The sequence below is a fragment of the Eptatretus burgeri genome, chromosome 6, assembly GCF_056783735.1.
Source record: "Eptatretus burgeri isolate ZD-2024b chromosome 6, Ebu_testis_v1, whole genome shotgun sequence".
Taxonomy (NCBI): Eukaryota; Metazoa; Chordata; class Myxini; order Myxiniformes; family Myxinidae; genus Eptatretus; species Eptatretus burgeri.
The window spans coordinates 841,001-863,500 of NC_140966.1; the positions used below are offsets into that span (position 1 = coordinate 841,001).

The window sequence follows — 22,500 nt, forward strand, 5'->3', positions numbered from 1 at the left end:
AACAAGTCTACCGTAATATGAGGTATGCAAATGCTAAAACTTTGGTTCATCCAAATACCATTGGTCTGATGACTGCCATCAATTTGATCAATGATCAAAGTTTTTTTTGTTCATGAGCATAATCCATCATAAAAGAATTGCACGTTTTAAAGATAATTTATTCCACATTTCTTCAGCTTGTACATTATCATCTTGCAGGATCACGTGTGCTCGACCTCAACTCTTATGCCTGTACTCTTCCATAAGTTTTTAAGTTGTCTACTCACCTCTATTCATTTTACTTGTGTTTCTGTGTAACCCCATACTGTTTGTTAAAACGTTTTGTGTGGCAACTACCTTCAGTTATTGAAAGTTACATCACATACTAAACTAGTTTTTGAAAACTTTTTAATCAAATGGTGTTTTTAGAGAACATCAAGCAAACTTGATTTGTTGTTTATGATGCTCTTTGTTTGTGACCCCTGCATCCAAATCTCAATAGCTACAAGAAATGCCTTCCAGCGAGTGTACGGCGACACATACAGAGCTACAACCGCCTGACACGTTTTCGTGTCCGCACGCGCTTTCGACGCTTTGTGAACCAGTTCACCAGTTGCCAGACTGGTCTGCTTGACCTTGCGTTGAAGTACCTGACAAATGTACATTCACTGGCACCAAGTCTTGGGAGTGAGTTCTTTGAGGCCATTCAGTTGAGTCAAAACAGAACTGTCATGCAGAAGCCCATTGAGGTCTCGGTTTCTGCTAACTGTGGTGTCCAGTGGCGTTCGAAGGATGAAGAGAAGGTGAAAATTTTCCACATTGCATGCATTATTTTTGCACGGCGCTCCTTTATGGTCTATTCGGTTGCATAATTTTGGCTTTTTATCTTGTAATAGCTGAGGGATTGATTTAAGCTCTTTACCAGGAAATAATTGAGTAGTGCATTGTTGTGCTTCGAAGATTTCTAAATGTGGGAGCTTAGCCTTGTTGAAAAATTTTATGTGGTTTATCTTTGTCACATTGCCTTGACTTTGCAGTCTTATTAGAATATTGAGGATGTGTCATATCTGGGTTGATCAGCAAGTCTGACACCAACATACAAGTTGAATAGCAAAATATCGGTGATTGCAAATGAAAAATTGCTCCTCTAAAATAAGATTTATTTTCATTTTATTGATTGACATTTGAATTTTTTGGCACATATTGACTGATCAACCATTTTATGTCGGTATTGAATCATGATGCTGGTGCAGGTTTCATCTTATCTCGTCACAACATAACTTACTGGGTGTGACGTAGCATGAGATTCATATCCTTTTTGGCATAGTTCAGTACCCTTTGCTCTTCACTGAGTGCCAATCCTTTCTATTTCTTCCCTTCTTAAAATGGTTGTGTAAAGTGTTACAATTTATTTGAACATAATTTTGAATCTACCATCCTTATTTTCCTTTTTTTTCCCGCACACGTGAAGCAAAAAGCGGGGTTAAACAATTGGTTCATGTCCGTCTATCCATCTGATAAGTTTTATGATCGAGGAACAACTTATTTTGAGCATGAATTGGAAGACAAGTTTGCTGAATTCCCGTATTTTGGCTCATTTTGTGCCAATCGATCGCACATGCACAGAGAGGAGTGAGATAATATTTTTACTCTGTCTGCCCCTTGGCAGTCAAACAAAATTGAAAATCATTCTAAACAGGAACCTTACTGTTTTTAAGGAAGTCATAAAGGACACAAACAGCAGGCATGTGTAACTAATGTAACATGTCAGACAGGTGACGTAAAACGGCGGTAAAGCCCAGAAATAATTTATTTGTATGCCTTTATACCTCTTTAAAATTTAATCTAGATTGAATTATACACTTGAAGACTAGAACACAAATTGCCTTCATAATTCTTCCAAGAACCATACTATATATTGATATATAGCATGATAATGTGGCATTTGTTTTGTGGTGAGGAAGAGGACACCAATATGGCTATGTACCATGCTGATTGATGCTGTGTTCTATGGTGATCAATAAAGCCTCCATCTCCTAAATTGCGACACCACGTCTTATTACAGTGTATAAGGATGATTGGTGTATAAGAATGCTCCTCCTCCTCCTCCTTCGCATGTCGCACACGGCTGCAGGTCACATCATTGGCTGAGGGTGCGGCTGTGCCACTGTTGCAATGCCCCTATTACTAGTACACTGGTACTCATTTTGCTGACCTCAGAAGGATGATGGGCTGTCAACCACACCTGGTGTGAATTCAATGGCGGACAGGGGCTCAAACTCAGGACCCTAAGATCCCAAGCCAGCTACCCTATCTGTGAGGCCAACACCTGGCCTAGACTGCTCCAGTAATGCTGAACTTCTGAAATTTTTTTCGATGATCCTTAAAATCATTATTTTATGAAAATTGAAGTACAGGAGGTCCTTGCCATTCGTGGGTTTCCTTTGTGGATTTGTTCTATCTCATTGTATTTCATGAGGCAAGGTTTGTCAATTGCTGTCAATGCGCTTGAATAATCGTGGGTTGGTGAACTATTTTCCACATTTATTCTCATAATTAACATGGGCCATCAACACAATAACCCTCTCAAACCCTCAAACATAACATGGGCCGGCTTAAGATATGATTATTGGAATATGCAATTTGGGCATTGATTTGTAAGAATAAATAGTTGGTGCTTTGTTTTTCATTTAAAATGTAGGAAATTTCAATATTATTCATGGTTTAGCATGAGTTTGGACATTCTAACTGTGTTTCTTTTTGTGTTTTGTGAGCAGAAACTGGAGTCAAATGAAAACTGGCAACAATTCTGTGATTATCCAGAGATAATGGACATTCAGCTTGTGCGTACTGGAGAAAATGAGGAACTCTGTGTCGTAGCCATTGGAAAAGTCGACAGCCGGTCAATGGTAAGCATTCGGGATGAAGGGATAGGGTTTGGGGGGGGGGGGCAACTGTGTGCAGTTCCTTCGGCATTTGCAGTGCCGAAAAAGTCTACACCCCCCCTCAAAATTTTCACCTTTTGTTGCCTTGTATCCTGAAATCAAATTTCATTAAATCTTACTTTTTCCATCTTTATTTCCACATCGTAACCTACAACTTATAAGTGAAAAACAAATTCTACAAATTTCAGAAAATTAATTAAAAATACCAAATTAGAATATGTTGGTTGGATAAGTGTCCACCCCCCTGAGTTAATACTTGCTGGAAGCACTTCTGACAGCAATTACAGCTGTGATTCTGTTGTGACAGGTCTCTACCAACTTTGTACACCTTGATTGCAAAATATTTGCCCATTCTTCTGTATAAAACTGTTCAAGCTTATTCATGTTGCATGGGGAGTGTTGATGGACAGCAAAATTCACATCATGCCACAGATTTTCGATTGGATTCAGGTCAGGACTCTGGGCCACTCAAGGACATTTATATTTTTGTACCTTAGCCATTTCAGTGTAACTTTGGCTGTGTGCTTCGGGTCATTGTCATGCTGAAAGATGAAGTTCAGTCCCAATTTCAGCTTTCTTGTAGAGGGCAGCAGGTTTTCCTCTTGGATTTTTCTGTATTTTGCTCCATCCATTTTACCTTCTATCCTGACAAGTGCCACAGTCCCTGCTGATGTGAAACATCCCCATAACATGGTGTTGTTACGATCATGCTTCACAGTAGGGATGGTGTTCTTTGAGTGATGTGCTGTGTTGGGTTTGTGCCAAATGCAACGTTTTGCATTTAGGCCAGAAGGTTCTATCTTGGTTTCTTCACACCACAAAATGTTTTGCCACATGGCTTCAGAATCTCCAGAGTGGTTTTTTGCATACCCTAAACGGGACTCAAGATGGGCTTTTTTGAGTTGTGGCTTCCTTCTTGACATCCTATCATACAGGCCAGACTTGTGGAGTGCTTGGGATATTGTTGTCACATGCACATGGTGACTCGTCTTTGCCATGAAAGCACGTAGCTCTTTCAAAGTTTCCATTGGTCTCTTGGTGGCCTCTCTGATCAGTCTCCTTGCTTGGTCATCCAGTTTGAAGGGACGGCCTGATCTAGGCAGGGTCTTGGTGGTACCAGACACTTTCCACTTCTTAATGATTGTGTTGACTGTGCTCCATGGGATACTCTAGGCCATTGATTATTTTATACCCATCCCCTGATCTGTGCCTTTCCACAACTTTATCCTGGAGGTCTTTTGAACGCTCCTTGGTGTTCATAGTTGAGGCTTTGCTGTGAAATGCACTATCCATCAGAGGAAACCTACAGGAACAGCTGATTTTATTCTGAAATCATCATAATCACCACAATTTAACACAGGCGGAGGCCAATTAACTTGGTGTGTGATTTTGAAGGTGATTGGTTACACCTGAGCTAATTTACAATTGCTATTATTTGGGGGGTAGACACATCCAACCAATATATTCTAGTTTTGTATTTTTATTTAATTTTCTGAAATGTGTAGAATTTGTTTTTTTCATTTGGAAGTTCTGGCTTATGATGTATAAGTAAAGGTTGTAAAAAATCTGGTTTAATGCAATTTCATTCCAGGCCACGAGGTAGCAAAGGATGAAAATTTTGAAAGGGGATGTAGACTTTCTATAGGCACTGTAAATAGGGAAGAGGATTTGAAACAAAACTAATATCCTCTTCACAACAATTGAGCAACAACTTTTAAACTATGATAATAATTCTGGATTCAAAGTTGAGTAATTTCTTAGTCAGTTGATGGAAACCATGGTTACTGAGGAAAGGAATCCAAGTAAGAAATTTGGATGTGCAACAATGCCGTCTGAGAATTATTGTCATTTGGAAATGAGCAATTTTGGAAATTCACATGCAAATCAAATCTCCCACTGCCATATGTCTGCACATCATACAATCACAGCACCACATTCTGTCAATCACTCCCCAGTATTTTGCCAGCCTTAGCTTTATACATGAGCTTGCCTGTACATTCCATGCAGAACAATGACTGCTTCTCTTGTGTCTCGCGCATGGCGTACTGCCTAATTTTTTTTTTTTATGCTTTGTGTAAAATGTGGTATTATTACTTCGTTGTTGGGCTTTTGCAAAATTTTCCTCCATTTGCATTTGCACTCACCATACATCATGCTGTAATCTGAGAAGTGTTTGTTTGTGGGTTTGTTTGACTTGTATGCACTCCTGAACCGCTGGACAGAATGATTTGAAAACTGGTAGTTGTACTTTGTTCATGGAGGGTTTTTGGTGTTAAATATTTTTCATCGTCCTCTGGTTCATTGTGGGGAAGATTTCAATTCTCTCTGCCATACATATTTATGGATTCTGATGCTCTGGTAGGAGGGGTGTGACAAGTCGTGCTACAATATGCCAATTACGGGAGTTCCAAAATGATGTGTGTACGTGCGATTTCAATGACATTGTTCTGCTCGCCAGGCACTTTTAACCTGCTCGCGTGAAATGTGTAATTCAAATCCTCTTTTAAACATAATTTTCAGCGTTTAGCCGAAAGATTGACAATTTTAAAATGGTTAACCACAGTTCGATTCCTACATTAAAATTGGACACACGGAAATAGAGGAAATGCAAGAAATATCCGTGGATAAGCTGTTGGGGGTTGTGCCATTTCCTGTCGGTAAAAGTGAGTGGCGGCAATGGATATAACACACACACACACACACACACACACACACACACACACACACACACACACACACACACACACACACACACACACACACACACACACACACACACACACACACACACACACACACACACACACACACACACACACACACTTCTCCTTTTACCAATAAATGTGATATAATTTCTCTTGTGGCCTTGGAACCAAAGATAAAGTGTAAATGTTCATCACAGCCCTCATAGCCCATGCACCTTTCACTCCCACATCCAATGTCCTCTGCCAAACATAGTTACATTTCATTTTCAACTTACCTGATGCAGAGACAAGCCCCAAATATGATCCTCCCATCGGTGATAAGCAACTAAACCAGATACGGTGTCTCCCTCTGGATGTTGGTAATGATGGTATCAGCTTTCCAATTACAGACCACATTAAATAAATCACCAAGCCTCCCATGTTCACATGAGCTAATCCTGCATGGTTCAAAGTCAATTCACTGGCAGCGGTTATTGGGGAGGTCAGGCAGAACTCGTCGTCCACAACCCGTCCACAGACCTTACACTGGCCCACATCGTCAGGAGTGTTTGCGGTACGGGCTGCAAGATATAAACTTTTAGGGTGAGTTAATCAGATGGTTTTTCAAATCTTTTATTTTGCAGAGGCACACCCCTTTCTCTCAGGTACTTACCAAGTATTTTAGGCTTCTTTTAGAAGCTTTTTGAGTCATTTAATGTTGCAATCCTTATCTGGCACGCACTATATACGTTTGGGCGCCCAATGAACCTCAATACTAGCGCTTTCTGTGCACGTGTGCCAAGCATTTTTGGGTGTTTGACGTAATTTTGAAAGTCTTGTATTCTGGGAGAATTATCCCATCTCCAATTCTGGGAGAATTAACCAGTCCCTATGGATGGGTTCTTCGCTAGTGAGTATTAATCTGTGCAAAATAGGGGAATGGAGTCTTGTTACAATTTGACATAATTCTGTGTGTGTGTGTGTGTGTGTGTGTGTGTGTGCGTGCGCGCATATATATATATATATATATATATATATATATATATATATATATATATATATATATATATATAATATACTTTGTATACCTTGTCGAGGCTCGTATGAGAGCTAACACACAACTCACAGCAAGGGGGCATGAGACAAGAGGGGCAGGAGTGGAAGGGACAAAACAGTGGAAAACAGACATATTAGGTGAACTGTGGAAGGGAGAGGGATGGGGATGGGACGGGGAACATGGCAAAGAGAAGATGGACATTACAGGGACTTTCAGGAAGGAAAGCAGGGGAATTGAAGGAAGTGGGCTTGGGTGGATTATTGGGGGTAGAAAAGATCGAGGATTTGGATGGGGAAGATAAGAGGTGGTGGTGAACAGCTGTTTTGAAAGCCTGGAGGGAAGAATGGGAAAGAATAGAGTGAGGAAGTTTATTCCAAAGGTGGGAAAAAAAGAGGAATGAAAGAGTGAAGATGAGCAGTGATTCGTGATTTTGGTAGTTTTACCAGAAGGGGGTTGTTGCCGGACCTTGAGCACCCTGTGGAAATGTGGTGGGGACAAATCGCAGAGAGAGAGCAGGGGGGGCAAGGCTGGAGAGGAGTCGGTAGAAGACAGAAAGACCACCGACCAACCTGCGGTGATTGAGTCAGAGGCCCAAAGACTCAGCTTCATTGCGGGAGATGCCGATGATCCTAAATGCCCTGGTTTCGACAGCATGAAGCCGAGAAAGGTGGGAGGCAGGAGCACCAGCCCAGAGGGGAGAGCAGTACTCCATCAGGCTACGGACAAAAGCTTTGTAAGTGGTCAGGAGCTCAAGAGGGCCGAGGAAGGACTTTGCACTACGGAGGATTCCCAGTCGGCGACTGGCTTTTGAGGCGAGGTTGGAAATGTGACTTTCCTAGGAAAGGTCATGGCAGATAGTGAGACCCAGAAGCTTTAAAGAAAAGACTTCTTCCAGAGGATTGTTGAGAAAGTGGATGGGGGGGGGGGTTTCTAAACGGTCCTTTCGAAGAGACATAGTGAGAGTGTGAGATTTGTCTGGATTGAAAGACATGTTCCATGTGTTGGACCAGTTGGTGATTTTATCCAGATCTGCAGTGAGCGAAGAAGCTGCTGCTTGCCGGTCTGAGGGATGACAGATGGTACGGCAGAGGGTGGAGTCGTCGGCAAAGAGAAATAGAGGATTTTCCAGAGAGTCGGAGAGATCATTGATGAAAACCAGAAAAAGAATAGGGCCCAGAACGCTACCTTGAGGAACTCCAGCCTGCACAGGAAGAGGGGATGAAAGATCTCCATTTAGGGTCACACATTGACTGCGACAGGAGAGGAAGTCTGCGAGCCATGAGTGGAGCTGGCCTTTAATACCATGGGAAGAGAGTTTGGTGAGTAGTGGAGGGTGCCAGACTGTGTCAAAAGCACGTGATATGTCGAGGGATACGGCTCGGATTTCCTGTCTGGCATGGATGTCCTCCATCCATTGATGGGAGAGCAGAAGCAGCATATCCAGGGTAGAGTGACCTTGTCTGAAACCAAATTGATGATCGGAAATCAAGCTATTGGAGAAGAGGAAGGATTTCATGGCTGAAGCGATGATGGATTCCATAACCTTGCTGATGATTGGGAGAAGGCTGATTGGTCTGCAGTTACAGGGATCTGTTTTTGCACCTTTTTTATGCAGGGCAGTGATGTTAGCAGATTTCCAAGCAGATGGCAGATGACCTTGGGCAAATGAGAGGGTAAATAGAACAGAGAGAGGGTGAGCAAGAGCAGAAGAGCAGGCTTTGAGGACACGTGGGCTTATGCCGTCTTGACCGGTTGCAGAATATGACTCGAGGTTTGAAAGCAAGCTCTCCACCTTGTCAGGAGAAAAGGATACAGAGTCCAGGGACAGTTGGGTGCGACTGGGTAAAGTGGGTAGAGAAAGTGATTGGTTTAGGACACAAGATTTAGCTGCAAACACCGAGTTTAGACATTCAGCTTTATCACGTGTGGTATCAGCAGTGCGGCCATTTGAGGTAAGAGAGGGGATGGAGGGGGAACATACACCAGAAACAGATTTGATTAAACGCCACCAGGATTTTGAGGAGGGAGAGAGGTTTGAGAGTTCAGACTTGAGATGAGAAAGATGTTGTTTTCTGGCTCTCCTGAGGGTAGATACACACTTGTTCCGAGCTTTGTGGAAGGAACTGAGATTGCCCTCAGTTGGGTTTGTTTTCCATGAAGCAAAGGCAAGTTGTTTCAGGACAACTGCATCGCCACAAGCTTCAGTAAACCAAGGGCGGGAGGAAGGGTAGGACAACTGAACACGAGAGGGGATAAATCTGTGCATGAGGGAGAGCAAGTTTCTTTGAAAGAATTCCCAGGATGAGATGATGTTTGAGAAAGTAGTGATAGGAGACCAGTCTGTAAGTTTGATGGCTGCTCAGAGACCCTGCCAGTCGGCTTGAGTGAAATGCCAGACTCGACGGCGGTGAGGTGGTTCTCTGATAACAGCCAGAGAGATGTCCACTTTGACAAGGACGTGGTCAGAAGAACCGATTGGAGCGAAGGAAGAGCAGCAGATATTGTCAGGGAAATTTGTCAAAATCGGATCCAGAAGAGATGGAGTACCATTGGTTGAGATCCGGGTCGGGAAGTTGACCGATTGAGTCAGTCCTAATGAGTCGCAGAAAGCTTTTGCTGAGGTGCCATGGCAGGTGAGAGAGGTACCCACACCTAGCCAACTGGCGTGATGACAATTGAAGTCACCACAGAAGAGGAAGAGAGAGTTTGGATGAGAAGATAGAAGATGGTCCATGTTTTCGGATAGTGAGGTGTAGATGGAGTCATCACTGTTCGGTGGACGGTACAGTACACATATAAACATGAGGTGGGAGTGGAGGGGAAGCCGAAGCCGGAGGTATTCCTGGGGGTGTGGGGGAGTGAGAGCAGTGCATGGAGAGTGAGGAATAGAGTCTTTGATGAAGAGAGCAACACCTCCACCAGGACGAGGCTCAGGTCTGTCATACCGTAAGAGGGAGTAACCGTGGAGAGATACTTGGGAGTCAGACACGTCTTGGGAGAGGAAAGTTTCTGTTCGGCAGATAATGTCTGGTATATATATATATGTATATATATATATATATATATATATATATATATATATGTATATATGTATATATATATGTATATATATATATATATATATATATATATATATATATATATATATATATATGTGTATATATATGTATATGTGTATGTATATGTATATATATATATATATATATATATATATATATATATATATATATATATATATATATACATACATATCACCTGGCTCTGTTCTCATCTGAGCTCAAGCGTTTGAAAATCAGTATTGCAGCACACTCTGACGTTCGTAGACCTGATATGATAGTGGCAATATCATGCATGGCTGGTGGTTTCACCTACGATTGGTCTCGTTGCTCTGATGGTTACCATTCCCAAGGAGTTGCTGTTGCTGTGTCCAATAAGCTGACTCCAATGATAATTGAGGTTACATCGGTCAACAAGCATATTATGAGACTCAGGATTTGTCACTCCTTGGGTATGGTTTCCCTCGTCTCTGTATCTACTTCGACTGAGGCGAGTGATCTCACCATGAAGGACGTATTCTATGCCACGCTCGAGTCTGTGGTTGATCAGTGAGTGCCCAAGGTGAGATACTCTTTTTGTCTTGCGGGATTTCAATGCATCGACTAGAACTGAGAGGGATGGTTATGAGACATGTGTTGATCCCCATGGGTCTGCAACTGTGAACCAGAATAGCACTAAGTTCCTTGGCTTTGCAACAAGTTGTGGACTTGGGATGGCTGTTTCATGGTTTCAACACCCACAGGCTCATCACTGGACTTGGTCTTCCAACGCTGGTGGTGTGGCAAAGGAGATTGATCATGTGCTCGATGATGGTCACTGGAGGATGATGCAGAACTGCAGGGTCGACCGGAGTGCTCAGTTCCTCAATACTGACCACCGGCTTGTGGTAGCAACTCTGAAGTTGCAGCTTAAATCTGGGAGAATGGTGCCATCCCAGCCAAGGTTGGATATTGGCAAGCTTAAGGATGAGAGTGTAGCTGAGGAGTTTATGAACAGGCTGAGTGGGGATTTATGGGGGTCTAGGTTCTTTGGAGAATCCTGAAGAGGTGTGGAGTGCCTTCAAGACCACCATCCTCAATGTTGCCAGTGGATGTTTTGGAACTCACCGGAGAGCGAAGAAGAATTTTGTCTCAAGGGACACTGGGTACCTTTGACCAGAGTAGCAGGGCCAGGCTTAATGGCAGAGCTAAGCTGTTCAGGGAGTTGAGGCGTAAAACTGTACGTATGCTGAGGGTTGACAAGTAGGTCTATGTGTGAGGAATCTGTGAGTGGGTGGAGCATCATCTGTGGTCAAGTGATTCTCATCCTGCTTACAGGGGAATTCGAGCATTGCGTTCCTCCAAGCCCATCCCTCGGTGAACTCCATTTAGAGCAGAGGGAGGTGTGCTCTTGACAAAGGAGTTTGAAGTGAAGGCCTGCTCGGCCGGTTACTTTGGCTGCACCAGGCTGATGCACCAGCTGTTGAGTTGGATGTCAGGGGTGTTACTATCCTTACTGCTGACCCTTCAATGAACTGTGATTTACCTTCGTTTGTACCATAAGCTACTTCGTCACCACAAGCTGCGGTGAACCGGTTGAAATGGAGTAAAGCTCCTGGGATGTGTGGTATCCATGCTGAACTTCTCAAGGCTGGTGGAAATGCTGTACTCGAGCCATTGCATGCAGTTCTGTGCTCTTCCTGGAACACAGACATCATCCCAACTGACTGTAAGAGGGGCCTTGTTGTCCCTCTCTGGAAGGGTGTTCGCCAAGACTGCAACAACTACCGATGGGTAACGCTGCTCTTAGTGCCGTGCAAGGTCTTTGCTCAGATAATTCTCGATAGGGTTCGCCACCATCTGCTTGAGCACCAGCGTCCAGAGCAGTCAGGCTTTACACCAAAAAGGTCAACGATTGACTGTATCCTTGCCCTTCAGGTCCTCACCGAATGCAGATGAGAGTTTCGGCAGGGGCTGCTTGCAGCCTATGTTGATCTCTGCAAAGCGTTTGATTCAGTGAATCGGGATGACCTCTGGAGGATTCGTGGTGTTTGTGGGGTGCTTGGAAAACTGATCAATCTGATGTCTGAACTCTACTCTGGTAATGAGAGTGCTGTGAGATGTGGTGGTACCATCTCTGACTTATTTCTGGTTGTTACTGGAGTTTGTCATGGGTATGTACTGGCCCCCACACTTTTCAGCACTTGTATGGACTGGATTCTATGGAGGATGTCGGAGAGATCATGCTGCGGTGTATCGTTTGAGAATGTCAAGATCTCTGACCTTGATTTTGCATCCTTTTGATATCCTTTTGGGACCTTGATATCCTTTTGGGGGCCCTCGCGGTTCCGAATGAGGAGTCAGATCTGCTGTGATTACGGGTTTCCTGTGTCAAAACTAAGATCCAGGCTTTCAATGACATCTTGGATGTTGCTATCTTGTCTGTGCATCTTTGTGGTGAGGATGTTGAGGTCACTGAGAGATTCACTTCCCTTGGCAGTGATATTCATGTTTCTGCTGGCTGTGATCCAGAGGTCAGTGGATATCTGGGTCGGGCCTGGGGAGTCATGGATTCACTGGATCATGGAGTGTGGCGCTGTCGGTACCTGTGCAGGACGATGAAAGTCCGAGTCTTGCTCTCTCGATGTGAGACTTGGACTCTGACCAGGGATCTGAAACATAGACTTAATTCCTTTGGTACCAAGTCTCTTCGGAAAATCCTTGCCTATTGCTGGTCGGGCTTGTACAACGAGCGGTTGCTGAGACGTAGTCAAATGAGATTTGTTACCTGCATAGTCCGTGAGTGTCAGCTGCGGCTGTATGGACATGTGACTCGTTTTCCTGACGCTGATCCTGCTCACGAGATTCTCTCAGCAAGGGAGTCTTGTGAGTGGAGGAAGTCAATGGGCCAGGCATCTGCCTAGGGGATGGCCAAACGGAGACCCCTGGAATACTGGTGGAAAGTGGACGCAGCGACGCACTGCTCTGGTGTATGCCCCCATACCTGACCTGATCTGGCAGGATCGGAGGCCAAGGATCAAAGATTTTAGGTGACTGGCTTAAATGTGGTGGAGGGAGGATTATAGTGTGTTGTGTACACAGGTTTGATCCTCTCGTTCGTTTTTGACTGAAATAGCAAGACGACATTGCAGGCACAACTTGTTTTGGCAGTTATCTACATGGTCTGATCTGTAAGAGTTAAAGTCAAAAGTCTGTTAGAAGAGCTAAAATATAGAGCAAAAAACAACTCTTATTTGTTGCAATGGAAACACAACAAGAGGATGGGTTGGAGGGAGGAGGGCAATCCTAATTAGTTTGAAGAATTTTAAGGGGCTGTTATACACATTAACAGAAAAATCTGCCTGGGGGATGGCTTGATGTCGTGTCCATCTTATTTACCCTGTGTACTCCATCCCATCCTTCTGCCTTCCACAGAGCTCCTCATGTCTGTTCCCCACTGTTTTTTCCTTCCCTCTCCCACCCTTCTTGTCTCCTGCTCACCTTGCTGTGCGTTTCTGTGTTGGCTCTTATATTTTGTAATAATGTAATATTTTTATTTTTGTAATATGTAATAATATGTAATATAATGTAATTATATTTTGTATACAAAAATAAAAAATACAATAGAGTAAAATTTTGTCATAATATTGTACTATTATGAGTAATAACAGCTTACTTGGTGTAATATTTGGTGCCATGGAGTCATAATGTTAGCCAAAACATGGGCTATTGTGCAAACTTGTGTAGGCAGCAGTTTTTGAGGCTTGTAGTAAGTATGCATGCGTCTTGTGAGCATGCATTCCTGATTGTAGTATAATTTTTGGGATCATTACAGAAACTGAAGTTTGCAAACCAGATGGTGGCTTTGTCCTTCGTTTCTTTGGTGGACGGTTATTTCCGGTTGATTGTCGATGCTCACCACTACTTCTGCAAGGAAGTTGCTCCTCCCAGACTGCAACTACTCAACCATATCCATTGCCATGGACCAATTCAGTGCGTATATAATTTTTCCATTTCCATCTCCACATGCCTCTTTATTTTTGGATCCCACCATTTTGGTTTGTCTGTCATATCCTCACCAATGAAAAGAATCATTTTATTTTCTTCATTTTCTTTGATTCTTTTTTTTTAATAGCTAATCATGAAATTCCATGAATAAGATAAACATTTCCCCATCAGAAAGAGACCGAATACACAAAACACTTGACTTACAAAGAAATGCATGAAAATTTTGATACATGAGTTGAGCCATTTGTCGCATTATTTCTTTGCTACATAAAAATCCAACCTACTGATTTTATCGTGATACTTTTTTGTGATAATTTTATTTGCAATTAAAAATTGATTACAAGGTACTTATTTCAGTTGTTATAGTCAAACATGATGGTGCAGAGGTAGAGTACTTCCCTTTGAGCTGTCTAGCCTGGGTTTGATTCTCGACACAACTACAAACTGTCTGAATGGTGCTTTTCGTGTTTGGCATTGCATCACAAATTGTACCTTCCCTCAGATCGACATTAACCCGGATGTCCCATCTACTAGTATTATCTGGTGGAGGTTAAACATTCCACAGTGCCTTTTGCAAAGAGAAAGCGATTTATCACCAGGACCTGGCTAAATTCTGCACCTTTATTTAAATAGACATGCACCCCAGGACCTGCACCTTTATTTGAATGTTGGACCTGGCCAGCTAGTTTGTGAAATAATTGGGCCAAAAGCTGTCCCCAGCCAATCACACCAAAAGGTTGGACTAATTGGTGCCATTAAAGAAGTAGTATTTCTCAGTCATTTTTCTAACTTGGATGTCATGCTATGTTTGAGTGTATTTATTGAATACACCATGTAAATCACAATATGATGGGAGTTCTCTGTTGATACATCATAGTTCGAAATGGCTTCCACCCGATTCTGTTCTTTATATCACAAAAATACATTATACCATCAAAAGCATTGTGACATCACACCCATAATTGAAATGAACTCTTAAAACCAGCTGGTGAATATTGTTGCGGATTCGCGCCCGCCGGCGTGCGAGCGGCCACGTAACTCGAATCGCGGCACGTCGCCCACCGGACGGACAATCCCGTCGTGACCCTCTCGGACTAACGCCGGGAACTAGTCACGGGTGGACCTTTCGGCCTCACCACGATCGTGCCAACCGGCCCCCCGCGTGGGATAGGGTTGCTCGCCAAATTCGACCTACCTAAGTACCCACACGGAGGGTAGACCGGGCGATCGCACCTCGCCGCAGGTCGACTTCGGACACGGGCCACTTTAAGCGACCCGTTCCGTACTATCGGGATAACCGAGCGGTGTTATCGTCGGCCTCGACGGTTCGATTAATTATCGGGCGTTTTAGCCCACGACCAACCCTTTACGTGAAGTAAGATGGAGATTCAATAAAGGAAAAGACGAAGCGAAACGGGAAAACAGTTCAACATGAAGCACATTTATTTCGCGATGAACGGAAAGCACACATGCACAATTACACCAAAAGCAAATGTAAAAGAAGAAGAAACACAATAATACACAAAAAGCAAATGCAACAATGCAGATCTAACCGACTACCGAGCACACGGCAACACTTGTACAGCTTTACTTCACAGACGGCGCCGACAACACATACACTCAAAGCAAAAGAAAAGGACCACCCTCAAGGATGAGGGGGGTAGGCGGGCCTGGGGCCGAGACCGCGTCGGGCCTACCCGTCTGATGATGAGCCGCAAGATGGCGGTGGCGCCCCGACTCCACGGGCCTCGCGGACAGTGTCTGGTAGGGGGTGGGAACGGGGCCCCCTTCTCGCACTATCTCAGCGCGGGGGGAAACAGGAGGGGGTTGTTGATGCTCGGGGGAAGGAGGATATCTCCCTGTCTCGGGTCCCGCGACGAGCGTCTCCACCACGACCTCGGTCGCGCCGCCGGCCTCTCCCTCCGCAGCTCCCCGACTCCGACACGAGCACCCCCTCGACTGCCTTCGCCGCCGCCACCTCTCCACAGCTCCGTCCAACCGCCTTCTCCGACTCCTCTCTTGACTCGTCCCAACTCTTCACTGACTCCGAACTCTTAACTCTCTCCCCTCCGAACTCTTTACTCGACTGACTACTACTGCTTCTTCTTCCCAACTCCACCGACTGCCAACCCTTCACTTCTTTGACTGACGAACGCAGCCCCTTATATGCCCCGTGGCCTCGCTCCTTCACCTTCGACCCTTTACCTCCGACCCTTCACCTCTAACTGGCTCCCCATTGGACCGAGGAAAAGTGGGCGTGAATGCTTTTTGATCCATGAATTTGCATATAGCGATATTACTCCAACGCACCTGGGGGCGGGGCCAAATCGCCCCACGCTCGCCGATAGGACGGAACAGAAGTGGGCGTGAGTCGTTATTGATCCGTTTCCTTCGGAAAGGCTGTGCCTCTGCACGAGTCCAGTATCGGTGCCCACAAGCGGCGTGGGAATGACGGTGATGCGATGGTTGCGAGGGCGAGTTGTGACGGTAAAGGTCATGGCTGTTGTTGTGAAGTGGCGTTGCGGTTGGTGGTTGTTGTGTGATGGCTGTTGAGACGTGGTTGGTGGTGGTAGTAATGGCGGCTGGTCCAAAATAAAGATAGTAAAAGAAAAACGGCTATCTAGAAGGGTCGCAGCCCGAATGAATGACATTTATTCCCTCGAAACAACGGGTTTGGGCCTAACTACACATATACTTACAGAGATATCTCACCTAAGGGACCTGAATGGTGGTTTGCGAATTTCGTCAACCACAACAATATTTTCCTCAAGTTGTGGTTTGAGGTGCACAACAGATTTTTCAAAACTCTGTTATAATCAAATGTCCATGTTGGACATGCTGAAGCCAATTTTAGGCAATGATCTTAAGAAATGGAAGATTACATATCAAACCTATGTTGAGCATAGGACAGAATGGCAAAAATGAATGATGGATCAGTCTACATTTACTTTCCTACATGGAATGATGCAATATTTCATCTGATATGTTCCAAAATTGGAGACAAATTGTTGGTGCCAATTATTTGGTTCTGCTTTTTAAAAAAAATTCCAGATAAATAACATATTTCTAAAAGCTGACCATATTTGAAATGGAATACATGAAAATAATTTTTTTTTACATAATTATTGTGGAATTTTTCACTTCCCTTCCACACTCATATCCTGGACATGCTTGTCAATGTTTACCTAAATCATTGTGAATGAATAACCCAGAATGTTTTTTTTTTTTTTAGTGTCCCAGCACTTTGGTAACATCACATATCTGTTAAAATCATATTTATGCTTAAAGTGGAAAAAAATTTAATTGAGAAAATATGAAATGGGGAGAATCGCAGAGGGAAGCAAAGGGGAACGTGGGAGAAGTGGTGAGCGGAGGGGAGGGGCATCTAACATTCCAGGTGTTCGTCCTTCATCGTAGCAAAGAGCCGAGCAAACTCTCTTTTGCAATGATAAAGGGTTAACACCTGAAAAAAAAAAAACGTCAGCTTCTCCTTGCTTTTCACAGCGTTTAGCATACCTCTATCAACGATCAGTTGATTTCATCCATTTAATTGTTCCACATGTCTGCTGACCCATATCCTTCACCAACGAGACAAACGGATTCCTTACGCTGACTATTCAAATTGACAAATATCTGACTTAACCATACACCCACCCCCTCCCCCTTCACACCCCCCCCCCAATAAAAAAGAAAATGGTTGAAGTGAAAAGGCAGGTATAGTAGGTGGTTGTAAGTAAAATTTAACATCATAGGTGGAAATAGCAGAGGAGATAAGATGGTGGTCAACTGCAAGAGTAAATATCTGAGGTTTGCTGATTTGATATGTTTGCCCTGGTAGAACTGAGGATGGGCAAATGACTGGTTAAAGCAAGGGAGGCAAGACCAAATGGGAGAATGTAAATATCAAAAGATTACCATCCAGAGCAAGGTGAAAATCATTAGCGCCTGTATGGCAGCCTCTTGATGTACAAGTTTAAATATTTTCAGAGCCTTGCCTTTCAAATCTTCCAGCAGCACAGCACACAATGGAGAACAATGCAGAGAATCCTCTATTTATGCTTGACAGGCATTCCTGAAAAACTGAAAACATAAATCAAAAACCATTTTCCCAGAGACGTACAGTGCCTTCAGCAAGGATTCATACCCCTTGACTTTTGTCACATTTTGTTGTGTTACAGCCTGAATTTAAAATGGATTAAAAAAAAAATGGCATCGATCTACATAAAATACCCCATAATGACAAAGTGAAAACATGTTTTTAGAATTTTTTACAAATTAATTAAAAATGAAAAGCTGAAATGTCTCCCATCAATAAGTATTGAGCCCCCTGAGTCATTGCTTTGTAGAAGCATTTTTGGCAGCGATTACAGCTTTGAATCTTCTTGCGGATGTCTGTATGAGCGTTGCACATCTGGATTTTGGGATTTTCTCCCATTATTCCTTGGAGATTTGCTCAAGCTCTGTGAATTTGGATGGCGAATGTCGGTGAACAGCAATATTGAAGTCTTTCCACAGATTCTCAATGGGATTGAAGTCTGGGCTTTGGTTGGGGCCACTCAAGGACTTTCATGTTCTTGTTCTGAAGCCATTCCAGTGTTGCTTTGTCTGTATGCTTGGGGTCATTGTCCTGTTGGAACGTAAATCTGCACTGCGGTCGAAGGTCTTTTGCACTCTGAAGCAGGTTCTCCTCAAGGATTTGCCTGTATTTGTCTCCATTCATTGTTCCCTCTATTCTTACGAGTCTCCCAGTCCCTGCCTCTGAAAAGCATCACCATAGAATGATGCTGCCACCACCATATTTCACGATTGGGTTGATGTTAGATGGGTGATAAGCTGTGCTTGGTTTCCGCCAGACGAAGTACTTTCCATTCAGGCCAAAGAGTTCATTTTTCATCTCAACAGACGACAGAATCGTTTGCCTCATGTTCTCAGAGCCTTTCACGTGCCTTTTTGCAAACATCAGGCATGCTGCCATGTGCCTTTTTCTCAGGAGTGGCTTCCGTGTGGTCTTTCAGACCCCGATGACCCTTTCAACCTTTTATAAGCTTAAGAACCTTCAGACACTTTCGAATGCTAACACCTTTTAAGACCCTTTGGAACCCTAAAGACCCTGTTGACTCCGAAGTCCCTTTTGACCCTGGTGCCCGCCTTAGAATCCTGACCTCTAGGACCCTTTAGATCCTTTCAGAATCTCAGACCCTGAGACTCCTTTCTACCCTTTTGACCTTCACACATTTCAGACCTTTTCATACTCTATACCCCATTTGACCTGTAGTCCCTCTTTCCACGTTTTAAGTCCCTTTCGACCCCTTCAGACAATTCTGACACTTTAAATTGCACCCTTTAGACCCCTTTGACCTTTGAAGACACTTTTGACCTTTTCAGACCTTTTGACCTTTCCACCTTCCAGACCATTTGACCTTTCCACTTTTCAGACCATTTGACCTTTACACATGTACAACTGGACCACTGAGATCTTTCATTTGTAATCGATGACCTTTCATTTTTTTTACACCCTTCCATTTATTTTCCACACTAACTACACCACACAAAACAAGTCCTGGCGAGGGTCTGCAACCTCTGATTTCTCTTTCTTGGTGCTTATTGTAATGTTTGTTTGTTTATTTTGTTCCTTGTGCACACAAGTATAATTATTGGTTCACGGGTGCCAGCAGTTGGTTCGCGGGCGCCAGCAGTGACCACTATTTTTCGTTGTGTCTTTGTGTCTGTCTGTGTCTGTTTGTGACTCTCTCCAGAGCATAGCTCCGTGACGTTTGATGCGATCTTGATGAAACTTGGACACAAGCTAGATATCATGGTCTAGTTGTGTCTTTTTGTATGAGGGGCATCCCACGCCCCTTGTGGGTGGAGCCACGCCCACTTGAACTTTTTATTATTTTTATTTTTTTAATTTTTTTCTCGCAATTTCATTTCCTAGAAGCTGTGCGTAATGTCCATAAGTACAACATATTAAAAATCCGATTTGATTTGGTCAATTTTGACGGAAGAGAGGTTTTTACGGTAGGGCTTCCTCCAAAGCTTCCACTAACTCAATTGTACCTATCGTGGCATTGTTCAATAATGCCCGCGAACCATCGTCGCCTCCCGGATTGTTTTCAAATATTTTTTGTTTCCTTAGTCCCCACTGACATTTTATATAATATTGTCTGCATTAAGGTTTAAATTACTCTGTTTTCAACATATCCAAGAAAATAGCTGATTATTTTTTTTTGTCTGATAATTGATAATCAGTTTGGTGCAAGTCAAGCCATATTGTTGCATGTGACTTGTCATCTAGGGCTGATTTTGCTGTGCAGAAGCTGAGACGGCCAGAAAGTGAAGATGGACACTATGTACTGCGCTGTGGCACCATGGAGATGGACAAATATTTCATCACTGTTCGTGCCAGGGTGGGTTTTTCTGGATTCCAATTTGTATTTTTCTCCCTCTATCTCACCTCAGTGTGTTTGTGCGCATGCATGTGAAAAACTCAGCATAATGCTTATGGTAACGGGTCCTTTATTAAACCTGCTTTCATTGTGCTGAAGGAGAATAGTTATATATCCACCTTCAATTTCTTGTATGATTGCGCTGTCATTAATTTAACAGTGAGTCAAACAAATGATACCCTGTAAAAGCAAGGATTGTGCTGCTGCATAACTTGACTGTGAAGTTTGACAGGAGCTTCAACTGGTTTGACATCAGGACCACAAATAAATGTCACCTGAGGCTAAGTCTGTTCTTTTCTGTTTGATTAAATCATTAGAGAGGTGTTTAGCACAATTTGTTTGTTGATTTTGTTTTAGTGCGTGCAATTTTTGCACGTGTTATTGTGCATTTATAAATGCCTTTCATATTGTATCTCACCAAAGGAGGATGATTTCAAGCATTGCCTTATTACGAATGTTGCTGGAGAGTACATGCTACTTGGTGGTATGAAGCCCTTCTTATCTTTGGAGGACCTGGTGAATCATTACAGCAATGAGACCCTCAGATCTGACGGTGTTCTGTTTCGCTTTGCCAAGTGCTGTCCACCCCGCCACAGAGGTGTGAGCAGTGTATTTTGTGGAAAGTTTCACAATAAAAAGGAAGGGTTTTGCAGATGCCATTGAAAAGAAACTAGAAAACGTTTTGGATATGGTTTTACACAATGACTGAACATGCTCTTTGTACTGTCTTTGAAATACTAAGTCAAAAGAATGGGCCACTTAAACTGAATTTTTATGTCTTAACTCTGACGTGAAGGGGAGATGTATTGTCTTTTTCTTTCTTTCTCGTTTTATTTTTTTCCCTTTCCTTTCTCAATTACAATCGTATATCATGCCTTGATTTCTGAGATAATCCTTTTCAAATTTGGCAGTGAAGTTTATTTATCCAATACACTGACACCCTTTTTTATTTTATTATTTTTGATTTAGGGCCTGTTCCAATTTTAAGGGGTCAAAGGTAAAACAAGAAAAGGTTATATTTTGCCATGTCATTCCCTTGTATTTGAGTCAGTAGAAATTAAAATTGGCATAAAGGTGCTTTCACACAGTTGTCATAGGGTTTTGGATAAAAACTAAAAATACAGTTTAGAGTCTATTTGTGATCTTACAGCAGTCAAAGGTCATAATTGGTTGTACGATTTAAGGTTTTAGGCTTCCTATGTGCCTCTGCATACAATCCAGACAATAATTGGCAAAAGAATGCTTTACAACAACTGATACAGATTGAAGTAGACATGCATTAGCTTGGTACTTTTCTTTGGATTATACAAGGGATCAAATGTCTAAATATGACATTAAAGTGGGGTTTCTGGCCTGCCAAGCACTTGTAGTTCAAATAATCCAGTCAAGAACTGCGTAACAATACCTTACCACAACCTTTCCACGTCAAAGTAGGTTGACGTTGATCTCGTGTCTTTTCGATTTACAGGGGTCAAAGGTTAAAAATTCACACAATTATTTTAATATTTTTACCAATGTGACCAAGACCTCAGAGAAACACATCTTGCCACAGTCCTTCAAAACCGGCAGAAGATATTAGTCCGATGTTTTCCTTTCAATTTCATAGCATTCAAAGGTCAAAATTGGTCCTGAAAGTTGAGGGTTTTGCTCCGCCATGCCTTTGTATTTGAACCAATCTTGCCAAGACTTCGTATAAAATGCTTTGCCACAGCCCCTTCTGAATACGGAGGTAAACTGGTCTGGTGGTTTTCCTTTTGATTTTGCAGGGGTGAAAGCCGATTTGGGAGGGGTGGGGATGGGGGTTGGGGATGTACAGTATTACTCTCGTCCATTAACTTGCGAATGTCTGCATGTGTGCATTATTGCAATTCTTGTTTTCTTTGCGTTGTTTTTTTCTAAGACAATTATTGAAGTATCTTAAGTTCAAGGCATTGTTTTCACCCACAATGGTACAGTGTGTAGAATTTATACTTTGCATTTTTGCCACTTGCTGCTGCCAATTTGTTTTTTATTTAATTTTTTTTTGCTTTAATTTGCAGAGCGATCAAATCTGATTGTTGTTCGTAGCAATGATGAGTCTGAAATTCCTAGTTCTCCCATGCTACATCGTGCTGTAAACCGCATGGTCCTGCATACCATCCGCAGTGAGAACCTGGTGCAGGTGAGCCTGTTTCCTCAATCTTTGGAAGTGGGAGGAGAATGGTAGTGTATGATTGTTGCCATAATTAGCTTTTGCCTTGCCACCTTTGCCATTTGTGATTAGTTTTCTCCAATTAATTACCTTTTTTATCATATCTCAACCAACCAGGAAGAACACATTGGCCATGGAACGATGACTGACCT

At 43.0% G+C, this 22,500-nt stretch overlaps 1 protein-coding gene across 1 annotated transcript in view; it reads left to right on the top strand.

Moving 5' to 3' along the window:
- JAK2 (Janus kinase 2) overlaps positions 1 to 22,500 on the top strand; it is a 205,094-nt gene that overhangs the window by 97,250 nt on the left and 85,344 nt on the right. The window contains exons 6-13 of the mRNA XM_085883696.1: positions 1 to 22; positions 482 to 782; positions 2,757 to 2,888; positions 13,536 to 13,693; positions 20,007 to 20,118; positions 20,581 to 20,755; positions 22,197 to 22,318; positions 22,466 to 22,500. The exon at positions 1 to 22 is cut by the window's left edge and continues 124 nt beyond it; the exon at positions 22,466 to 22,500 is cut by the window's right edge and continues 100 nt beyond it. Of these exons, the coding sequence (XP_085739822.1) occupies positions 1 to 22; positions 482 to 782; positions 2,757 to 2,888; positions 13,536 to 13,693; positions 20,007 to 20,118; positions 20,581 to 20,755; positions 22,197 to 22,318; positions 22,466 to 22,500 (1,057 nt within the window). The remainder of the gene's footprint in view (positions 23 to 481; positions 783 to 2,756; positions 2,889 to 13,535; positions 13,694 to 20,006; positions 20,119 to 20,580; positions 20,756 to 22,196; positions 22,319 to 22,465) is intronic.